General features: G+C 44.7%; 1 protein-coding gene across 2 annotated transcripts in view; it reads right to left on the minus strand.

The window, feature by feature from the left end:
• Positions 1-22954, minus strand: part of RNF168 (ring finger protein 168) — a 331361-nt gene that overhangs the window by 129654 nt on the left and 178753 nt on the right. For both annotated transcript variants that reach the window (XM_030216565.1, XM_030216564.1), the window contains one exon: positions 14845-15021. In XM_030216565.1, coding sequence (XP_030072425.1) covers positions 14845-15021 — 177 coding nt within the window. The remainder of the gene's footprint in view (positions 1-14844; positions 15022-22954) is intronic.

The raw sequence follows: 22954 nt of genomic DNA on the forward strand, positions 1-22954 counted from the left end.
TTACGTAAAACCAGACCTACCTGGTCAGGTACTGTAGATGAAAGGAATCTAGCAGCTCAAAAGGAGCTTTCATCAGCAGAGTGAGAAAATTAAGGTCCTATAACACAGAGGTTTGACATATTATCAATGATCTAGAGATAGGAATAACTAGCGAGGTAATTAAATTTGCTGACGACACAAAGCTATTTAAAGTTGTTAAACTACAAGAGGATTGTGAAAAATTGCAAGAGAACATTACAAGACTGGGAGACTGGGCATCCAAATGGCAGATGACTTTTAATGTGAGCCAGTGCAAAGTGATGCATGTGGGTAAGAGGAATCCAAACCATAGTTACGTGAAGCAAGGTTCCACATTAGGAGTCACCACCCAGGAAAAGGATCTAGGTGTCATCATTGATAATTTCAAACCTTCTGCACAATGTGCAGCGGCGGCTAAGAAAGCAAACAGAATATCAGGAATTATTAGGAAAGGAATAGAAAACAAAGCTGAGAATGTTATAATGCCTTTGTATCGCTCCATGGTGCAACCGCACCTCCAATACTGTGTGCAGTTATGGTTCCCGCATCTCAAAAATGATATAGTGGAATTAGAAAAGGTACAGAGAAGTGTGACGAAAATGATAAAGGGGATAGGATGCCTTCACTATGAGGAAAGGTTAAAGCTGCTAGGGCTCTTCAGCTTGGAGAATAGACGGCTGAGGGGATGTTATGATCATAAGGTACATAAGTATTGCCATACTGGGACAGACCAAAGGTCCATTAAGCCCAGCATCCTGTTTCCCAACAATGGCCAATCCAGGTCACAAATACCTGACAAGATCCCAAAAAAGTACAAAACATTTTGTGCTGCTTATCCCAAAAATAAGCAGTGGGTTTTCCCCAAGTCCGTTTTAATAATGGTCTATGAACTTTTCCTTTAGGAAGCCGTCCAAACCTTTTTTATACCCCTCTAAGATAACCACCTTTACCACATTCTCTGGAAATGAATTCCAGAGTTTAATTATATGTTGAGTGAAGAAATATTTTCTCTGATTCGTTTTAACTTTACTACTTTGCAGCTTCATTGAATGCCCCCTAATCCTAGTATTTTTGGAAAGAGTAAACAGACGCTTCATGTCTACATGCTCCACTACACATATTTTATAGACCTATCATATCTTTCCTCAGCCGTCTTTTCTCCAAGCTGAAGAGCACAGGCCGCTTTAGCCTTTCCTCATTCCTACATCCTTTATCATTTTTGTCGCCCTTCTCTGCACCTTTTCTAATTCCACTATATCTTTTTTGAGATGTGGTGACCAGAATTGAACACAATATTTGAGGTGTGATCACACCATGTAGCGGTACAAAGGCATAATAATGTCCTCAATTTTGATTTCCATTCCTTTCCTAATAATACCTAACATTCTATTTGCTTTCTTAGCTGCAGCAGCACAATGAGCAGAAGGTTTCAACATATCATCAACGATGACACCTAGATCCCTTTCTTGGTTGGTGACTCCTAACGTGGAACCTTGTATTACGTACCTATAATTCGGGTTCCTCTTTCCCACATGCATCACTTTGCACTTACTCACATTAAACATCATCTGCCATTTAGATGCCCAGTCTCCTAATCTTGTAAGGTCCTCTTGTTATTTTTCACAATTCTCATGCAATTTAACAACTTCGAATAACTTTGTGTCGCCAGCAAATTTAATTACCTCACTAGTTTCTCCCATCTCTAGGTCATTTATAAATAATATGTTAAAAAGCAGCGGTCCCAGCACAGACCCCTGGGGAACCCCACTATCTACCCTTCTCCATTGAGAATACTGACCATTCAACCCTACTCTCTGTTTTTTTTTTACCTTTTAACCAGTTTTTAATCCACAATAGGACACTACCTTCTATCCCATGACTCTCCAATTTCCTCTGGAGTCTTTCATGAGGTACTGTCAAACATCTTTTGAAAAGCCAGATACACAATATCCACCGGCTCACCTTTATCCACATTTGTTTACCCCTTCAAAGAAATGTAAGATTTGTGAGGCACAATTTCCCTTCACTAAATCCATGTTGGCTTTGTCTCATTAATCCATGCGTTTGAATGTGCTCTGTAATTTTGTTCTTTATAGTCTTGACCATTTTGCCCGGCACCGACGTCAGACTCACCGGTCTATAATTTCCTGGATCTCCCCTGGAACCTTTTTAAAAATTGGCGTTACATTGGCCACCCTCCAATCTTCTGGTACCACACTCAATTTTAAAGAAAAATTATATATTTCTAACAATAGTTCCGCAAGTTCATTTTTCAATTCTATCAGTACTCTGGGATGACTACCATCTGGTCCAGGAGATTTGCTACTCTTCAATTTGTCATTATATCCTCCAGGTTTATAGAGATTTCATTCAGTTTCTCCGACTCGTCAGCTTTGAATATAATTTTTGGCACCGGTATCTCTCCCAAATCTTCTTCGGTGAAGACCGAAGCAAAGAATTCATTTAATCTCTCCACTACGGCTTTGTCTTCCCCGTTTGCCCCTTTTACCCCTTTGGTCATCTAGCAGTCCAACCGATTCTTTTGCTGGTTTCCTGCTTTTAATATACCTTAAAAGAGTTTTACTATATGTTTTTGAGTCCAACACAATCTTTTTCTCAAAGTCCCTCTTTGCCTTCCTTATCAGCGCTTTGCATTTGACTTGACATTCCTTATGCTGTTTCTTATTATTTTCAGTCTGTTCCTTCTTCCATTTTCTGAAGGATTTTCTTTTAGCTCTAATAGCTTCCTTCACCTCACTTTTTAACCATGCCGGCTGTTTGGTCTTCTTTCCTCCTTTTTTAATACGCGGAATATGTTTGGCCTGGGCTTCTGGGATGGTATTTTTGAACAGCATCCATGCTTGATGTAAATTTTTTACCCTCGCAGCCACTCCGCTAAGATTTTTTTTTCACCGTTTTCTCATTTTATCATAGTCTCCTTTTTGAAAGTTAAACGCTAGCGTATTGGATTTCCTGCATATACTTACTCAAAAGCTAATATCAAATCTGATCATATTATGATCACTGTTATCCAGTGGCCCCAGCACCATTACCTCCCGCACCAGATCATGCGCTCCACTAAGGACTAGGTGTAGAATTTTTCCTTCTCTTGTCAGCTCCTATACCAGCTGCTCCAAAAAGCAGTCATTGACTCTGTCAAGGAATTTTACCTCCCTAGAATGCGCTGATATTACATTTATCCAGTTGGGGTAATTGAAATCATCCATTATTATTCTGTTGCCCAGTTTGTTAGCCTCCCTAATTTCTTTTTTTTTTTAAATTCTTTATTTATTAATTTTAACATTCATACTATATACTTATGAGTGAAAATACACCAAAAGAAAAATCATCATTCAATATACACATATAATCGACCTCAAGGGTACTCAACTATCGCCCACAAATTTAAGTAATTGATCCAAGAAAAAGGAAATATCTATACTTAAATCTTAAGCAATTTCACAAAAAGGGGGGAAAAAAAAGCAGCTTAATTCCTGAATGGCTTACTCTAATTTGCCATACAGTGTTACATATGAGACTAAACCTGTACTCTGACCTCTTCTCTGCTTATTATAAAGTCCTCCAGCTGTTTTGGTTCAAAAAATTGATATTGTTTAAGTTGAAATTTTATTCTACATATACATTGGAATCTGAGAAGAAAGTCTGTCCCAATTGCTATTACCCTAGGGCGTAACAATAAGAACATCTTGTGTCTCCTCTGAGTTTCCCTGGATAAGTCAGGAAATACTCTAACTTTTGAACCCAAAAACAGCGAATCCAAGTGTCTCAAAGAAAGTTTGAGCACAGCGTCTCTATCTATTTCCAACGCAAATGTGACCAGTAAAGTGGTCCTTTGGGTTATAACCTCAAGAGAAGACTCGAGGAATGCCGTGAGACTCATTGCATCTTGCCTCTGTAAATTTTTTGGGATATTCCCATCCACTTGTATATAATAAGCACGGGTTATAGGTGGCAATGAATTCTCAGGCATTCCCAGAGTTTCTATTAAATATTTTCTAACCATCTGGATTGGAAGTATTAAAGGGGATCTAGGAAAATTTATGAAACGTAAAGTCAATCTCTTAGAATAATTTTCCAAATGCTCCAGGTGTCTTAAAGTGAAGTTTTTGTCCTTAAAGTTTGTTCCACCAGTGCAAGTTTTTCAGTTTTTTCTGACAATTTCTTAACCTCCGAAGCCTGGAGTTCACAAGTTTGTATTTGATTTAACGCAGTCTCCGAAAGTGCTTTAATTGTCTCCATATTTTTCAAAACTAGAGCTTGTAATGCAGATTGGGTCGTAGAGGTTAAGTCCCATAGTGACTCCAAAGTCACTACGGCAGGTTTCACTACCATTCCCACTAAAAACTCCGGAAGAGGGGCCTTGGAGGCTTGCTCCAGGATACTCACTGTTTTAGAAACAACGTGAGTAGATGATAGTCCCGGTCCCTCCTGCTTATCGGCTCCTGATGTCCTCTCGTGCTGGCTCCCTCCCTGTTCGCCTTGTATTCCTCCTAGGATTGTGGCGACAGGGCTCGCACAGAGCTTCTCTTCCGGTTTGTGGAGGTGCCGCACGCTCGACGGGGCTCAGGGAAGCCCCGTCTCCACTGCCGTCTAGCGTCAAAGTGCCAGCTTCGGCTGAAGGAGTAGACGCCAACTCAGGAACGGAGAAAACTCAGAATTGCTCCAGCGTCGTCTGGAATAGCTGGGGCGTTCCGCCCGGGACATGGGGAGCCTCCCGGACTTTGCCTCTCCTCTTCCCCATCGATAGACAGGTAAGACGCTCTCACAAGAGTCAGCTGCTGCAAACTCTGAGTGTGTCCGCTTAAGCTGCTCAAACCGTCGCCATCTTGGATCTGGCTGAAGCCAGCCTCCCTAATTTCTGATAACATTTCTACATCCGTCTGTTCATCCTGGCTAGGCGGACGGTAGAAAACTCCTAACACAATCCTTTTACCTTTTACACATGAAATTTCAATCCATAGGGATTCCAAGATGTGTTTTGTTTCCTGCAGAACTTTCAATCTATTTGATTCAAGGCCCTCCTTAACATACAGTGCTACCCCTCTACCAATTCGATTCACCCTATCACTACGATATAATTTGTACCCAGGTATGACAGTGTCCCACTGGTTATCCTCCTTCCACCAGGTCTCAGAGATGCCTATTGCATCTAATTTTTCATTTAGTGCAATATATTCTAACTCTCTCATCTTATTTCTTAGGCTTCTGGAATTTGCATATAGACATTTCAAACTATGTTTGTTGTTCCTATTTATATCATCATGCTCAGTACTTGACAGTTTTAATTTGCAATCTTTTGTCCGATTTTTATTTAAGGACACCTGATCAACTATGGTGTGTTTTGCAACCTCACTATCGGGATACCCTATCGTCCCTGTTTTGGTGATATCTTTGAAAGATACCTTATTCTGAACCATGTGCTTTTGAGCGACTGTTGGCCTTCCCCCAGCTTCTAGTTTAAAAGCTGCTCTATCTCCTTTTTAAATGCCGATGCCTGCAGCCTGGTCCCACCCTGGTTAAGGTGGAGCCCATCATTTTGGAATAGGCTCCCCCTTCCCCAGAATGTTGTCCAGTTCCTAACAAATCTAAAACCCTGCATCATCGTCTCATCCACGTACTGATACTCCGGAACTCTGCCTGTCTCTTGAGCCCTGCAAGTGGAACAGGTAGCACTTCAGAAAATGCTACCCTAGAGGTTCTGGATTTGAGCTTTCTACCTAAGAGCCTAAATTTGGTTTCCAGAACTTCTCTCCCACATTTTCCTATGTCATTGTACCCACATGTACCAAGGCAGCTGGCTCCTCCTTAGCACTATCTAAAATCCTATCTAAATGATGTGTGAGGTCCGCCACCTTCGCACCAGGCAGGGAAGTCACCAGGCGATCCTCACGTCCACCAGCCACCTATATGCCTAATAATCAAATCACCAACTACAACAGCTGTCCTAACCCTTCCCTCCCGGGCAGAACTTGGAGACATATCCTCGGTGTGAGAGGACAGTACATCCCCTGGTGGGTAGGTCCTGGCTACAGGAGTACTTCCTACTTCACCAGGGTGATGCTCTCCTTCTAGGAGACCTCCCTCCTCCAAGGTAGCACAGGGGCTACCAGACTGGAGGTGGGACTTCTCAGCAACATTCCTGTGGGTATCCTCTATGTACCTCTCTATCTCCCTCAGCTCCACCGCTACTCTAGCGAGAGCTACGAGCTCTTTGCATCGGGCACACACATATAACCGCTCACCAACTGGGAGATAATCATACATGTGACACTCAGTGCAAAAGATTGGATAGCACCCTTCTCGCTGCTGGACTGCTGGCTCCATCTTAATACTTTTGAGTTTTTCAATAAATTTAAAACTTGCTAAAGTATTAAGGATATTAGTCTAATATGAAAATGTCTTTTACTTTAAATAATATAGTGTGTGATTTATTTAGCGTTTCCTTCTTAGATGGTAATGAAATGTATTTAAAACTCTGTAAGAGCACTCCTTGCTTGTTACCCTAATTACAATAACTGACTATAAATGAAGAGTTGTGCTAGGGGTGGGAGGGATGAAGACTAAACTAGGTCCTGCAGTGCCTGCTAGAGGCTCTCTGTTAATGTTGTGGTACAAAGTTCAAGTTTTAAAACTAGGGGAAAAGGAGTATGGAGCTTAGTTGATAAAGTTTGCTGTTTTATATTTTTATTCTGCCTATCACTAACCTATAATTCCTCCATTAAACCCCAATCTTTAAGTTCCCAAAGTACAAAATAGTGTTCACTTACAAGAGAAATGTCCTCTTCTCACAGAAATTCTCAGAAAGAAAGTTCAGTGGGACCTTTCCTCTTTACATAGTTCTGAATTTAAGGGGACTCTTTCAAAACAGGCTCTTTCAAGCTAACTCAGGAATCAGGTTGCCCTTAGTAATCTATGCAGATATTCTACTTCCTCACACCAAGATAGCAACTGGGTCTCACTCCTGATTGGTCATGTCAGGGATGGGGCTGATGTCAGATGCCAGACCTATTTAAGTCTGCCTCTGCCTGAATAGGACACTCTGTTACTTCCTTTAGCCACAGCTTACTTTGCTTCTGTGTGTGGGGCTGTGTGATTTCTCCTTGTCTGTGTTTGTTCTTTGTGTCTGTAGAATTATGCTCCCTCTGATTGCTTTGCTGCTGTTCTGCTTCTCAGTATGCTCGGTGCCCTTTCCTACTATGTTTGCTGGGTGAGTCCATGGGAGCTTCCTTCCTTCTTTTGGATTTCTCTTTAACCCTTTACCTGCTGCATCTGTTGGTTGGTTTGTGAGAAGACTGCTCCTCCTCTAGCTGTGAAGCTTCTGCAGTCTGCCTTAACCCTTTACCTGCTGTACCTGTTGTTGGTTCTACTAAGGACTGCTTCCTGTCTAAGCTGTGTAGCTTGAGCAGTCTCTCTGTACAGTCTGCCTTAACCCCTGCTGTACCTGTTGTTGGTTCTACTAAGGACTGCTCCTTGTCTAAGCTGTATAACTTGAGCAGTCTCTCTGTGCAGTCTGCCTTAACTCTTTACTTGCTGTATCTGTTGTTCGTTCTTCCAAGGACTTCTCCTTGTCTAAGTTGTGTAGCTTGAGCAGTCTCTCTGTGCAGTCTGCCTTAACCCTTTACCTGTCTTATTTGTTGTTGGCTCCTCTATGGACTGCTCCTTGTCTAAGCTGTGTAGCTTGTGCAGTCTGTGTAGTCTGCCTTATCCCTTTAGCTACTGTATCTGTTGTTGGTTCCTCTGTGGACTGCTCCTTGCCTAGCCATGTGGCTATTACTGTCTCTCTGTGTGGTTTCCCCTTTTTCCCTTTGTTTGCTGTAGCTCTTGTTTGGACCCTGTGGAGGCCGCTCATTCGTTTGGGCTGTGTGGTACAGTTTGGGCTGCCTCTCTGGGTGTGTTCCCTTGTTCTGGTTGTAGTTAGTATCTGTGTGTTTGGTCCTGTGACCTTCGTTGGTATTCTTCTCTGTTCTTTTTCCCTTCCCTTTTGTGTGTTTGGGTTCCAGTTCGGCCTTACAGCCCATTGTGTATGGACTCTGTACGTGAGGGTTCCAGTTTGGCCTTGCAGCCTGTATAAGTGGTCTATTTCCCTTTTCTGGTGGTGCTCACTGGTCTCCCCGAGTGTGCCAGGCTTTGTAGCCCTTTGTCTCTCTACAGCGTGAGCTTGGTCTGCCCAAGGCCTAGGCTTGTCCTGGGACTAGGTCCAAGGGCTCACGATCTTCCTAACAGGGGAGATATGATAGAGGTTTATAAAATACTGAGTGGAGTGGTACAGGTAGATGTGAATCATTTGTTTCCAAAAACACTAGAACTAGGGGGCATGGAAAGAAATTACTAAGTAGTAAATTTAAAACTAATCACAGAAAAAGCGAAGATACTTACCCGTAAGCAGGTATTCCCTGAGGACAGCAGGCTTCATTTCTCACAAGTGGGTGATGCCGATAATGCATCATCCGGTCGGCATTTTGCCAAAGTAAAAAATTAGCACGAGCTGCACCCCACCGTGCATGCGCAAGTGCCTTTCCTAACATCTCTCGAACACAGTATCCTCAGCTTAATACTAAAGCAAAAAAAATAAAATAAAATAACCAATGAGACAACTCCAAGGGGAGGTGTGCGGGATTGTGAGAATATGAAGCAGGCTCCAATATTCTCACAAGTCGGGAATCCCTAGCATCCAGGCTCAACCAAAACAACAAACATTGGTTAATCGAGCCTCAAAATGGCAAGGATATAACACAGATAAATCTGAAACTATATACACACAGAGTGCAGCCTGGAACTGAATAAAACGGCCCTAGGAGGGTGGAGTTAAATTCTAGACCCCAAACAGATTCTGCAACACTGACTGCCCAAACCGTTTCATCAGGTATCCTGCTCAAGGTAGTAGTATGATGTGAATGTGTGGACTGAAGACCACGTCGCAGCATCGCAAATTTCTTTAATGGAAGCTGACCTCAAGTGGGCTACCCACACAACAATGCTCTGACATTATGAGCCATGACATGACCCTCGAAGGCCAGCCCAGCCTGGGCATAAGTGAAGAAAATGCAATCTGCCAGCCAAACTGAAGTGGTGCATTTACTGATGACGACCCCTATCCTGTTGGGATCAAAAGAAACAAAAAGCTGGACGGACTGTCTGTGAGGCCTTGTATGCTCCATGTAACAGACCAATACTATCTTGCAATCCAAGGCGTGCAAGCTAATTCCACCAGGATGGGCATGAGGTTGGGGAAAGAATGTTGGCAAGACAATCGACTGGTGCAGATGGAACTCAGACACCACTTTCAGTAAGAACTTTGGGTGCGTGCAGAGGACTACTCTGTTGTGATGAAGCCATTTTAGAGAAACAATCCACCACCACCTAAATGGCAGTATGCCCCTCCGAATCAGGGCGATCTGTGATGAAATCCATGGCTATATGAGTCCAAGGTTTCTCGGGAATTGGTAACGGCATGAGGAGACCCTGGGGTCTCCGACGATCAGCTTTATGCTGGGCACATTCCGTACAGGCAGCAACAAATTCTTGTACATCCTGATCCAGCGTAGGCCACCAATACTTCCGCGCAATAAAGCGCTTAGTACCCTGGACACCTGGATGTCCAGCCATACGAGAGGTATGGCCCCACTGAAGTATCCTTTCCCTCCAACGGGAGGATACAAAGGTTATACCTGGAGGGATGGCAAGCGTCATGGCAGAAAGGATAATCGCAGGCTCGATTACATATTGCAGGGGTTCCTCCTCCAGATCATACTCCATGGACCTGGAGAGAGCATCTGCCTTAGTATTCTTTGCAGCTGGGCGATAGGTCAAGGTGAAATTGAAGCGGGAGAAGAATAGTGCCCAGCGAGCCTGTCAGGGGTTCAATTTTTTCGCTTCCCGCAAGTAAACCAGATTTTTGCGGTCAGAAAAACTGTGAATGGTTCTTACGCCCCTTCCAAGAGATGCCGCCACTCCTCCAAAGCAAGTTAAATGGTCAACAACTCCTGGTCTCCTATAGCACAATTCTTCTCAGCCGGAGTGTACTTCTTTGAGAAGAAGGCGCAGGGAAGGAGTTTACCACCAGAGTGGGCTTGTGACAACACAACCCCAGCGCCCACCGATGAGGCATCCACCTCCACGAAAAATTTCACAGTCGGATCGGGGTGTCGTAACATGGGTGCCCTGACAAAGGCCTGCTTCAGGTTCTCGAATGCTCTGCACGCTTCTGGTGGCCAGTTATGAGCATCCGCACTCTTCTTAGTCAAGGCAGTAAGAGGGGCAGTCAGGGAGGAATAACTTAGAATGAACTGCCTATAATAATTTGCAAATCCCCAAAACCGTTGCAGCGCCTTACGCCCCAAAGGCTGCTGCCACCGCAAGATTGCAGTTACTTTACTGGGATCCATCCGCAGTCCTTGGTTGGAGTTGATATACCCCAGGAAGGGTAGTTCAGACTGATGGAACTCACACTTTTCCAATTTTACATATAGCTGATTCTCTCTCAAACGCTGTAACATATTCTTAACATGTTCATGATGATCTTCCACCGACCTGGAAAATATGAGGATGTCATCCAGATATACCATCACGAGCTTATACAGAAGGTCTCTAAAGAAGTCATTCATGAACGACTGAAAAACCGCTGGGGCATTAGCAAGGCCGAAGGGCATCACCAGATATTCATAGTGCCCATCGTGAGTATTAAATGCGGTTTTCCATTCGTCGCCTTCTTGGATCCGCACAAGATTCTAAGCCCCTCTGAGGTCCAATTTGGTAAATATCTGGGCTCCTTGAAGATGATCAAACGTTTCTGAGATCAGGGGTAAGGGGTATTTATCCTTCCAAGTCATCGAATTGAGACCCCTATAGTCTATACACGGACGCAAGCCCCCATCCTTCTTCTCCACAAAAAAAAATCCAGCCCCCGCTGGGGACTTAGACGGGCAAATGAACCCTCGAGCAAGGTTATCCTGGATATAGTGGGTCATGGCTTCTGTTTCGGGATGAGACAAAGGATACACACAACCCCGTGGAACTTCAGCTCCCGGCACTAATTCTATGGCACAGTCATAGGGGCGATGAGGTGGTAATGTCTCTGCTCGGCGTTTGGAGAAAACATCCTTAAACGGCTGATACACAGTGGGCAGCATTATCTTGGCTTGAGCCATGGGGAGTAGTGTAGAAACTGGGAGGACTTTGTCTAGACAGATCTTATGGCAGGCTAGGCCCCAAGCCTCCAGCTGACCCTGCTCCCAGTCGATGCGGGGATTATGCAGACTAAGCCATGGCATTCCTAGAATAATAGACTCAGTGGCAGAGGGAAGGATGAAAAAGGAAATCATTTCTTTAGGAAGACATCACAGAAGACACATACTAACTTCAACCAGAGAACACTGCCCAGCTGCAGGGGGAAGCCATTTAACCCCACGCTGAGACAAACACATACAACAGAACACAGAATAAATGCTGACAAGCCAGCACTTAAGAACACAACGAGGGAGGGAACAGATCCCTCCCGCACACATAGCCAGGTCTCAGGGAAAAAGATAGATAAGAAGCTACAGCAGGAAAGTCCTAAACGCTAAAGCAGCGCTTACCTGAAACTACAGGTAAAAATAGCTCCACCCCGCTGACCAACAGCAAGCAAGTCCCACCCAGGTATCCTAGCAGAGAGATCCCTAGCCCCTCCCTAGCCCAGCAGAGTGGGTACCAGCCTCTCCTCAGCCTGCTTAGCAAAAACATAGCAGAAACATAACACTCAGCAGCCTCATCTGTGGAAAGATGGTGCAGTGTGCGCTGTTGTTTGTGGACTAAGGACCTCAAGTAGATGGTGGCGAACAGCTAGTAGGTCTGGGTGCAGTTGACAAGCATCAAGGCCTGATAAATCTGCCTCCCAAAGGTAGAACTTGAACTGGCAACCTTAGTGTTTCTGCTCTGGTTCAGAGACAGTTGCTCTATTAGGCTACAGCTCCAGGTAGGCCCAAGGATAGGGCCTCCCTGCCCGGAAAAACAGAGACATGAGACTCAATCACCAAGGAGTGGTGTAGTTATCGAGCCTTGCCAAAACCTTGGGCTTTCTGGATCCTGTACAAAATATCCAGTTTCTTAGGTGCCACTCGGACAGACAGAGGCACCTAGGTAGCGATACACAGCCCAGTACAGCGAGCAACTTGACGCTAGGCTCAACCTCAGTCCCAATTTGAAATGAATGGCCTCCGCCATTTCCTACACAAAGCCCATGAAAGACATGCCCTCAGGAGAAGACATGCCTTTCTTGTGGCAGAGAGGGGTCAGATGGTATACTTCAGGTCTCCTCCACCAAGAAGTACTGTAGATCTCCCTCAGACTCCCAGTAAAGATCTGAATCAGATTCTGAAAATAATGAGTCTGCGTTTTCCTGTCAGATCTATAGCCATGCATCAAAAAGTGCCGAGGTACAAGTCTGCCTAAAGACCCAGAAGAGATCTTCCGCCGATGTCAAGGGCCACACCGGGTGGGGTGTGCACCGACTCCGATGCAGAACCAGTGTCTGGGATCACCTCCAGATGAGCCTCCTCAGGTACCTGGGGCTGTACTGTGGCTGGTGCAAGCACCCTCGATGCCTAAAAACTTTGTGAAGTCTGAGACCTCTCCCTAGATTGGTCCTCCTCGTGCACCTGGAGTGCGATGAGGCTGGCGCAAGCGCCCTCAATGCCTGATGGCTCTACATCTGCAGAAACCCTGCCAGCTCCTCCTTGACCATGGCCCGGATCTCCCCATGAAGGGAAGGCATGAGCAAAGGCGGGGAGCCAGAAAGTAGATAGTCTGCAGATTTGTCGGTACTGAAGGAGCTATGTCATGGCTAGAGGATGTCAGTCAGGCTGGCACCATCACCAAGGAAGGATAATGGTCCTCTTGGTGTTGACACTTTTCAGGGACAGGGGATACCAATGCATCAGAGCTCCCAGTACTGTGTGTCGAGGAAAGTAATGTTGATGCTGCTGTGCCTTTACACTGTTTCGGTCCCTTGGTACTGAAAAGGAGGACGTGGAATCCATACGCCTCCACATGTCAAGTGGTTTCTGGGTGCCAGTTCAGCAATTGATGCCAATGCCGGTGCCAGCTCTGTCCCCATGTCTGAAGCACACTCAACTGTCATTGGGTCCAATATCACCAATGCCAATGTCAAGGGACCATACTGAGAGCAAAAAGGTTTTCCATGCTGAGCTTCCTGGGCTCTTTGGGCTATCAGAGAACATAATTAAGAACCCTATGGTCTGGTCCCAAGCAATGGATACACTGGATACATTCTTTGTCACTCTCCCCAAGTAATTTCTTTGGGTCTTTGTTGCAATAGTGACCTATCATTTCATCTTCAGATAAGTCATGTAGTGAAATCATGCTTTTATTATCTACTCATGTTAAAGGGGTTCAAGTCGATTCTTCTTAAAGAAAATTTGATAAAACTGGTCCATGAATTTATCACCAGTAGGGTGGACTATTGTAACTCCTTACTGATTGGCTTGAGTAAAGTTAGTTTGAAACATTTACAACTGGTACAAAATACTGCTGCAAGATTGTTATCAGGAGCCAAAAACTCAGATCATATGACACCAATTTTATATGATCTACTTTGGTTGCCTGTTGAAAAGTGGCTAGAATTTAAGATGTTATCTCTTGTTTTTAAAGCATTGAATCTGAATAGTCCTGAGTACCTACTCAAGAAGCTAACCAGGATACTTTCCTTCATGTGAGTTAAGGCTTTCAAACTGCCCGGGCTGGACATTTCTAGACTCAGCGTGACCCACTGATAGGCTTTTTCTTATAATGGACCGGCCCTGTGGAACTTATAGCTCTATTCTTCATCATATCATGATTTTTGTAAAGAACTGAAGACTTCTTTTTCAACAATATTTCAGCTGACATTTTACTGCATGATGTATTTTGCTTTTCAGTGTAGTTGTTGTGCAATTTGAAGATGTGTAATGTATAATTTAGTTGTAAACCGCTCTGACACAACTTTTATGCGGTATATCAAATCATTAAATCTAATCCAGATATGGGGGTCAAAGCCAAAAATAACCCTGCTGCACCAAGTACAATGCTTAAAGCCACTCTGTAACTTCTGGAATATGTAGGGGGAAACAGCCCAAATCAATGGTTCAGGGAAGTAAAGTTAAACTAAACCTGAAAACTGTCAAAGCAACTCGGCCCAACCCAGATCCAAGAGGGCTTTAAGACTGAAAAACTGAAAAAGATCAGAAATGGACACAACTCGCTAGGACACACACAGAAGAAGAGAAATAAATGTGGAAAAGGAGCACAAAAACTTGTAAGGGAAGGTACCAGAAGAAGAAATATTTGACATGCTGAGGAGAGAAAAGAGATGCAACCTCTGCTCCACAGAAAATAAAAAAACTACTGGTCTCATGCTTGCACATTGAGCAGGAAGGCATCCAAGCATTCGTGGTGGGATGCTGCCAAAGACCTCAAAGAAATATTAGGCTGGGAAACGTCCACACTGGGATGATGTCACCACATGTGAGAAACAATGTCCTACTTGTCCTTGGAGAAACCAGGATAACCTCAAACAGAACCTACTCCCGATTGCAGCTCTCCAGGTAGTGGAACAACTTGAATAATCAACCTATAAAATAACCAATCAAGAAGCAGCCTACACTGTTTCTTATGGACTGCTACTTCACAAAAGAGCAGAGCAAAGGATTAAAACATCAGGACAAACTTCTGGCAATGTTTTACATCAAACAACACGCACAAGGTTAAAAAACAAAACAAACAAACAAACAAAAAGAAGTCCCATTTATCCAGCTGACATCCCAGACTTACCAGGTCAGTGCATAGCAGTCGTGCCAGCTCCTCATCACGTCTCAGCTGTTCTTTCAAATCTCTTTGCTGCTCTTCTACCTTCTTCTGTTCTTCAGCCTCCTCTGCCAACAACTTCAGAATATATTCCTCACTTGCTCTTCTCTGCTCCTCCTCTTGGGCTTGTCGTTCAGCCCTCAACTTGAAATAAGGAAGTACAGAGATCATAATTTAGAAAAATTCTGATAAAACTGATTTGACACAATTTTCATCTCAATATATCTCCACAAATCATCCATTTTCTACAAGCTACAGATTCTTTGGGGTTAATTTTCAAAAATCCATTAGGCAGATATCAAAGTTACTCACCTGTAGCAGATGTTCTCTGAGGATAGCAGGCCACGTATTCTCACAGATGGGCAACTTCATACGACGAAGTCCAGTGAGGACAGTGACTAGCTAAGAGTAGAATTTTCTAGCAGAGTCCCACTGCGCATGCATGGGTGCTTTTCCACCTGACACATGAGCGCAGGTCCCTCAGTCATACGTATAAGCTAAAGAATATAACTTCAAGGGGGGGAGGAAAGGTATGTGAGAATACTTGGCCTGTTGTCCAAGGAGAACGGCTACAGGTGAATAATTTTGCTTTCTCCGAGAACAAGCAGGCCTCCGTATTCTCACAGATGGGAATCCCTAGCTACCAGGCTCACCAAAAACAATGCTAGGACAACAGGGACTCAAAATGTCGAGACCTGTTATTCAATCAACCTGAAACAATTTCAACCTAGTTGTGGAGGTGCAGCCTGGAACAGAAGAAAACGGGCCTAGGAGGGTGGAGTTGGATTCTAGGCACCAAACCAATTTTACAGAATTGCCTGTCCGAATCAGCTGTCATGCCAGAAATTCTGTGAAGGCACTCGTGAGGTGTAAACGTGCAGACAGAAGACTATGTCTTAGCTCTGTAAATTTGTTCAATTGAGACGGACTCCAAGTAGACTACCAACGCAGCCATGGATCTGACATTGGGAGCCGTGACATGACCCTCCAAAGTCAGCTCAGTCTGGGCATAAGTAAAGGAGATGCAATCCGTTAGCCAATTGGAAATTGTGCATTTACCGATGGCAACCCCCATCCTGTTTGGGTCAAAAGAAACAAAAAACAGGGTGGACTGTCTATGGGCTTTAGTCAGCTCCAGATAGAACACTAAGGCTCGGTTGCAGTCCAAGGTACGCAATACACTCTCGCTAAGATGGGCATGCAGTTTTGGGAAAAGTGTTAGCAGAATAAATGACTGATTAACATGGAACACCAACACTACCTTAGGAAGGAACTTAGGGTGCATACAGAGAACTACTTTATTATACATAGTAACATAGTAGATGACGGTAGAAAAAGACCTGCATGGTCCATCCAGTCTGCCCAACAAGATAAATTCATATGTTGTATACCTTACCTTGATTTGTACCTGTCTTTTTCAGGGCACAGACTGTATAAGTCTGCCCAGCAGGATTCCCCGCCTCCAAACCACCAGTCCCGCCTCCCATCACTGGCTCTGGCATAGACCATATAAGTCTGCCCTCCACTATCCTCGCCTCCCAACCACCAACCCCTCTTCCCCCACCTGCTCCGCCACCCAATTTCGGCTAAGCTTCTGAGGATCCATTCCTTCTGAACAGGATTCCTTTATGTATATCCCATGCATGTTTGAATTCCGTTACCGTTTTCATCTCCACCACCTCCCGCGGGAGGGCATTCCAAGCATCCACCACCCTCTCTGTGAAAAAATACTTCCTGACATCTTTCCTGAGTCTGCCCCCCTTCAATCTCATTTCATGTCCTCTCGTTCTACCGCCTACCCATCTCCGGAAAAGATTTGTTTGCGGATTAATACCTTTCAAATATTTGAACGTCTGTATCATATCACCCCTGTTCCTCCTTTCCTCCAGGGTATACATGTTCAGGTCAGCAAGTCTCTCTTCATACGTCTTGGAATGCAAATGCCATACCATTCTTGTAGCTTTTCTTTGCACCGCTTCTATTTTTTTTTTAACATCCTTCGCAAGGTACAGCCTTCAAAACTGAACACAATACTCCAGGTGGGGCCTCACCAACGACTTGTACAGGGGTATCAACACTTCCTTGATGAAACTTAGTAAATGGTGGATCAGCTACTAGGACCTGAAGCTCTCTGACCCTCTGAGCTGTGAGTGACCGCCACCAGAAACACAACTTTCCAGGTCAAATCCTTAAGATGACAGGAATCAAGTGGCTCAAAAGGAACTGTCATCAGCTGGGTAAGGACAACGTTGAGATCCCATGACACAGTTTGAGGTTTCATTGAGGGCTTTGTTAGTAACAAACCTCACATGAAGCAAACAAATAGAGGCTGCACAAAGATGGGCTTACCTCCTACATGAGAAAGGAACACTAACTGCACCAAGATAGGCCCTTACAAAGGAATCATGTAGGATGTAATTAGGAGTTTTTATGTAGGGCAAGTAAGGGAATCTAAGGCCTTGCCCTCACACCAGACAGCAAACCTCCTCCACTTGAAAAAATAACTCGTATGAGTCTTTTCTGGAAGCCAGCAAGATGCAAGAGAAAAGCTCCGGCAAACCCAAGGTTTCAAATTCTACACTCTCAACATCCAAGCTGTGAGAGCCAGGGATTGGAAGTTGGGATTAAGAAGAGACCCCTCATGCTGTGTGATGAGGGTAGAAAACACTCCAATCTCCACGGATCTTCGGAAGATAACTCCAGAAGTAGTGGGAACTAGATCTGCCTCGGCCAGTAAGGCACGATAAGGATCATAGTCCTTCAACCCTACTGGAGTTTCAGCAAAATCTTCTCTATGAGAGGAATTGGAGGATACGCATATAGCAGGCCATCCCCCACCAATGTAAGAGAAAAGCATCTAATGCTAGTATGCCCTGTAATGTAAGCCTGGAGCAGAACTGGGGAACCTTGTTGATGAGGTGAGTGGCAAACATATCCACCAAGGGGGTGCCCCACTCTCAGAAGATCTTGTGGGCTACACCCATATTGAGAGACCATTCATGCAGTTGTAAAATCCTGCTCAGTCTGTCTGCAAGGAAGTTGTCCCTTCCTGGAAGATATGTGGCTCAAAGGTATATCCCAAGAAGGAGGGCCCACTACCACATACCCACTCCTTCTTGACACAAGGGGTATGATCCCGTTTCCCCCTGTTTGTTCACATAAAACACTGCAACCTAGTTGTCCGTTTGAAACAGTATAATTTGGTTCTGTAGCCGATCTCTGATAGCCTTTAGAGCATTCCAAATAGCCCTCAACTCGAGGAGGTTGAAGTGAAATTTTCTAGCCTGAGCTGACCAAGTTCCCTGGGTGTGAAGCAAATACACAAAAACTCCCCATCCCAGGTTGGATGATTACCTTATTAGCACCTTCTGAGAAGGTGAAATGTTTTTATGGTAGTCCCACAGACAAATCTGTACGAATTGTCCACCAGAGGAGGGAATGAGTCAACTCTGGAGGAATCTGGATGACATCCGTTAGGTTCCCAGCCGCCTGAGACTACTGAGAAGCTATCCACTGAGCCTCTCTCAAAAGGAGATGTGCCATGGGTGTGAGTGCGCAGTTGAGACAATCATGTTTATTTTCGAAAGAGAAGGGCGCCCATCTTTCGACACAAATCGGGAGATGGGCATCCTTCTCTCAAGGTCGCCCAAATCAGCATAATCGAAAGCTGATTTTAGGCATCCCCAACTGCTTCCTGTTGCGGGGCCGACCAAAGTTCCCGGGGCGCGTGTCAGAGGCATAGCGAAGGCGGGACTGGGGCGTGCTTAACAGATGGGCGTCCTCGAGTGATAATAGAAAAAAGAAGGGCGTTCCTGACGAACACTTGGGCGACTTTACTTGGCCCATTTTTTCTTACGACCAAGCCTCAAAAAGGTGTGCGAACTGGCCAGATGACCACCGGAGGAAATCGGTGATGATCTCTCCTGACCCCCAGTGGTGACTAACCCCCTCCCACCATGAAAAAAACAACTTTAAAAACTTTTTTTGCCAGCTTCAAATGTTATACTCAGGTCCATCGCAGCAGTATGCATTTCCCTGGGAAGGGAGGTATGTGTGTGTCAGCAGAGGCATACCGAAGGCGTGGACGTCCTTTTTTTCAAACATTTTGGACGTCCTCAACTGCCCCCCCACCACAGGGACCACCAAATTTCAAGGGAGTGGAGTGGAAGAGTGGCCTAGTGGTAAGAGCAATGGTCTTGCAATCCAGAGGTGGCCGGTTCAAATCCCACTGCTGCTACTTGTGATTCAAAATCCAAATAAAGGGGGTGTTGGAAGCATAGCAGGCATGGGCGTCCTTCTCACAGAAACATCCAGGCATGGATGACCTTCTCACAGAAACATCCACATTTTGTACGTCCTCAACTGCCATCGCAGGGACGGAGGTATAGCGAAGGACGTCCTTCACCTATACTCTTTAAAAAAAAAAAAAAAAAAAAAAAAGACATCCCTGACGAGCACTTGGACATTTTCACCTGGACTTGTATTTTTCTAAGGTTGTAGATGGAAATTTATTTAAGGTTGTAGACGACCATCTCTTTTTTTTTTTTTAAGTATTTATTTATAAATTTTTTCAGTAAATTACAATAACTTGTCTGCGTTACATTTCTGTGTTATACAACCAACTGTAACCTATTAATTTTCAAAGACAAAGTCCCCACATAAAGATAAAGCTGTACAACAGATTGTATCATACTTCCAAGACATCAAAATCCCCCTTCCCCTTGCCCCCCCCCTTCCCTCCCACCGCGTCTTTCCCATCTGCTTCTGTTTGCGATTCACTAGGGACTCTGAGTGGCAGACCATGTGTTATACAAATCCCATATTTTATGGTGCTGAACTAATCGCCCTTTCCTTATAGCTGTAAGTTTGGACATCAACTGTATAGTGTTGAGTTTAGCTAATATATGTTGCAGACCTGGGAGCACTGGTCTTTTCCAGGCTGCAGCAAGTATCAATTTACTTGCCACTAACACCTGAGTGGCAAATTGGTGGATTATTCGATTAACTCCAGGTGGTCGAAAATGTAAGAGACAATAGTCCAGCTGCAGAGGATAGTCTATTGATACTACTCTTTGCAAAAAATTCAGGACTGTCGTCCAATAAGTTTGCACATATGGACATGTCCACCATATATGTGTCATGTCCCCCACCCCTCCACATTGTCTCCAGCAAAGATCTGAACCCCTCCTGTACATTTTCACTAAGCATTTGGGGGTATAGTACCAACTGTATAAAAGTTTGTGCCCGTTTTCCACCAAGGCACTGGAAACGGACACTCTTAGCAGAGATCTAATAGCTTGTGTCCACTGTGCCTGGTTAGGCTGAACTTCCATTACTGTTTCCCACTTTTGCAGATAATATTCCACTGGGTTGTGATGTGACTGTAAAGCTAGGTAAATCCTAGAGATACCTCCCCTTCCTCCTCCCCCATGCATCCCCTTCTCTAGCTGTGTCTCCCTCAGTCTAAGCTCCCCCCCCTCCTCGGCGTGTAATAAAATCTCTAACTTGATAATACTGAAAGGCCTGGACAGGGGTGAGCCCGTGTTCCCGACCTAATTCCTGAAATGTAGGCACCCATCCCTCCTCACACATCTGGCCCAGCTCATAGAGACCCTTATTTTCCCAATCCTGATAAGCCGAGTCCAAGGACCCAGGCCCAAATCTTGGGGCGAACCGGAGATACATGTGTTTAAAATATGTGCGTCCTGGGAAAAATCGCTCCCTAAGCTGGCTCCAGATATTTAAGGGCCACTTAATTAAAGGTGGACTGTGCTTGCTAATGTCTGCTAGTTGTTGGTTTGATAGCCATGGTATTGCTCTGAGGGGGAGGGGGTCTAACCACTTCTGCTCGAATCGAACCCACACTTTCCTCGAGTCCTGCAACCAGATCGCTAAGATCTGCAAGTGAGCTGCGTGATAGTAAATTCGAAAGCATGGAACCCCCATTCCTCCCTGGTCTCTTGCTTGATACAGCACCTCTCTGCGCACTCGGGGCGGTCTCTTTTTCCAGATAAAAGAAAATACTTTCCGCTGCAATCCCCGCAGGAATTCGTCTGGTAAGGATATTGGTAGTGCCATAAAAAGATACAGCATTTTTGGAAGAATTATCATTTTTACAGCACTAATCCTTCCCATCCAAGAAAGTGTCAAACCCTCCCATCTATTTAACTCCTCAAATAGCTCTCGCACCTTATGAGGAAAATTGCTGGAGAAGACATCCTCCAGCCTCCGGGGTATATTAACCCCTAGATATCGAAGGCTTTTATTTGCCCATCTGTACGGGAATTGAGATTTCAGTTGATCTACCTGATCTTTAGGTATATTTACGTCCAGAGCCTCTGATTTGTCAAAGTTAATTTTGAACCCAGATACCACCCCGTATGCCCGCAGCACCTCTTCTACTACTGGGAAGGCCCGCACCGGGTCTTTAAGCGTAAGATGTCATCCGCGAAGAGGAGAATTTTTGTCTCCATACCCCCCCCCCCTCTCGGCCCTCTGATCTCATGCAATGATCTGATTTTAATTGCCAAGGGTTCCATAACTCATGCGAATAGCAGCGGAGACAGCGCATAGTCCTGTCTTGTGCCTCTATGGAGTTTAAATGGTTGAGTCAGGGTGCCGTTGATCCTTATCGAGGCCTTAGGACTCTGGTAAATTAATTCTATCCACTCTGCATACCGTCCCCGAACGCCTATCCTCTCCAGGACAGCAAAAAGGAACTTCCAGCTGACCTGATCGAATGCTTTTTCGGCGTCCAGGGACAGCACACACAGCGGGGTGTCCGTAATCTGTGCCACCTGGATCATTTGTAGGGTTCTTCTAATATTGTCAAATGTCTGGCGATCTTTTACAAACCCTGCTTGATCTTCCTCTACCAGTTGGGGCAAATAACTCTGCAGTCTGGTGGCTAAGATTTTGGTAAAGATTTTGTAGTCAACTCCCAAAAGAGAAATGGGCCTATAGGAACTTCAAACCTCCGGATCTTTACCAGGCTTAGGGATGACGGTAATAGTTGCTAAGTTCCAGGTTGGCAGAAATCCCATCTCCACTTCCAACGCATTAAAAACTTTTAGCAGGAGCGGAGCCAACAATTTTCCAAAGGTTTTGTAAAACCTATTGGTGAAACCGTCTGGTCCCGGAGGTTTATGAGGAGGGAGCTCCTTTATAGCCTGCTCTACTTCTTCTAGTTTGATAGGATCTGATAACTCCTGCTCAGACTCCTTTGGTCAGCTCAGGGAGCTCTATCTCAGCTAAATATTCTGCTATAGTCTCAGGACTGCAATCGGCTTCTGGTGTGTAAAGCTTTTCATAATAGTCCCTAAAGGCTGATTCCAAGTAAGTCGGGTCAAACTATAAGTCCCCCCCTAAGTCTCGAAGCCCCCGAATCTCATTTTTGAATGTCTGCTGTTTTAATTTGTGTGCTAGCAGTCTGCTGGGCTTATTGCCAAACTCAAAGTGGGCTTGATGCACCTTCTCCAGTTTTTCCGAAAGGTCTGTTAATTCCAGATCCTGCAATTCTGCCCGCAACCTCTGCGCACTGGCTTGTAGGCAAGATATCTCCAATCCAGTTCCCTGATGAAGCCTCTGTTCTATTTCTGCTAGCTGTCCCCTCAGCTTACGTTCCTGTGTGGAGCGCGTTTTCCAGACATGTGATCTAAGGGCTATTAAGTGACCCCTCAACACTGCTTTAAACCCCTCGAACATCATGACCGGGGACGTCTCATCAGTATAATTAAAGTTGATATACTCTTTAATATGCAGTTCTAAAGCAGATACATGGGCAGGTTCTGCTAATAACGCATCATCTAATCTCCACGCCCGAGTTGTCTTATTTAGCTTAGGACCCCCTAAACTAAACACCACCGGTGAGTGATCAGACCACGTGTGGGGAAGTATCTGGTGGTCTTTGATCATGCCCAGCAATGAGTTATCTCCCAACCACATATCTATTCTTGACAAAGAGTTATGAACTGAGGAAAAGTAAGTATATCCTCGCAAACGGGGGTTATCTTTATGCCAGAAATACACCAAATTCCAACGTATTATGAACTTGCTTTGAGTAGCTAGTGCGAGATGA

Source organism: Microcaecilia unicolor, chromosome 10, assembly GCF_901765095.1.
Source record: "Microcaecilia unicolor chromosome 10, aMicUni1.1, whole genome shotgun sequence".
NCBI lineage: Eukaryota > Metazoa > Chordata > Amphibia > Gymnophiona > Siphonopidae > Microcaecilia > Microcaecilia unicolor.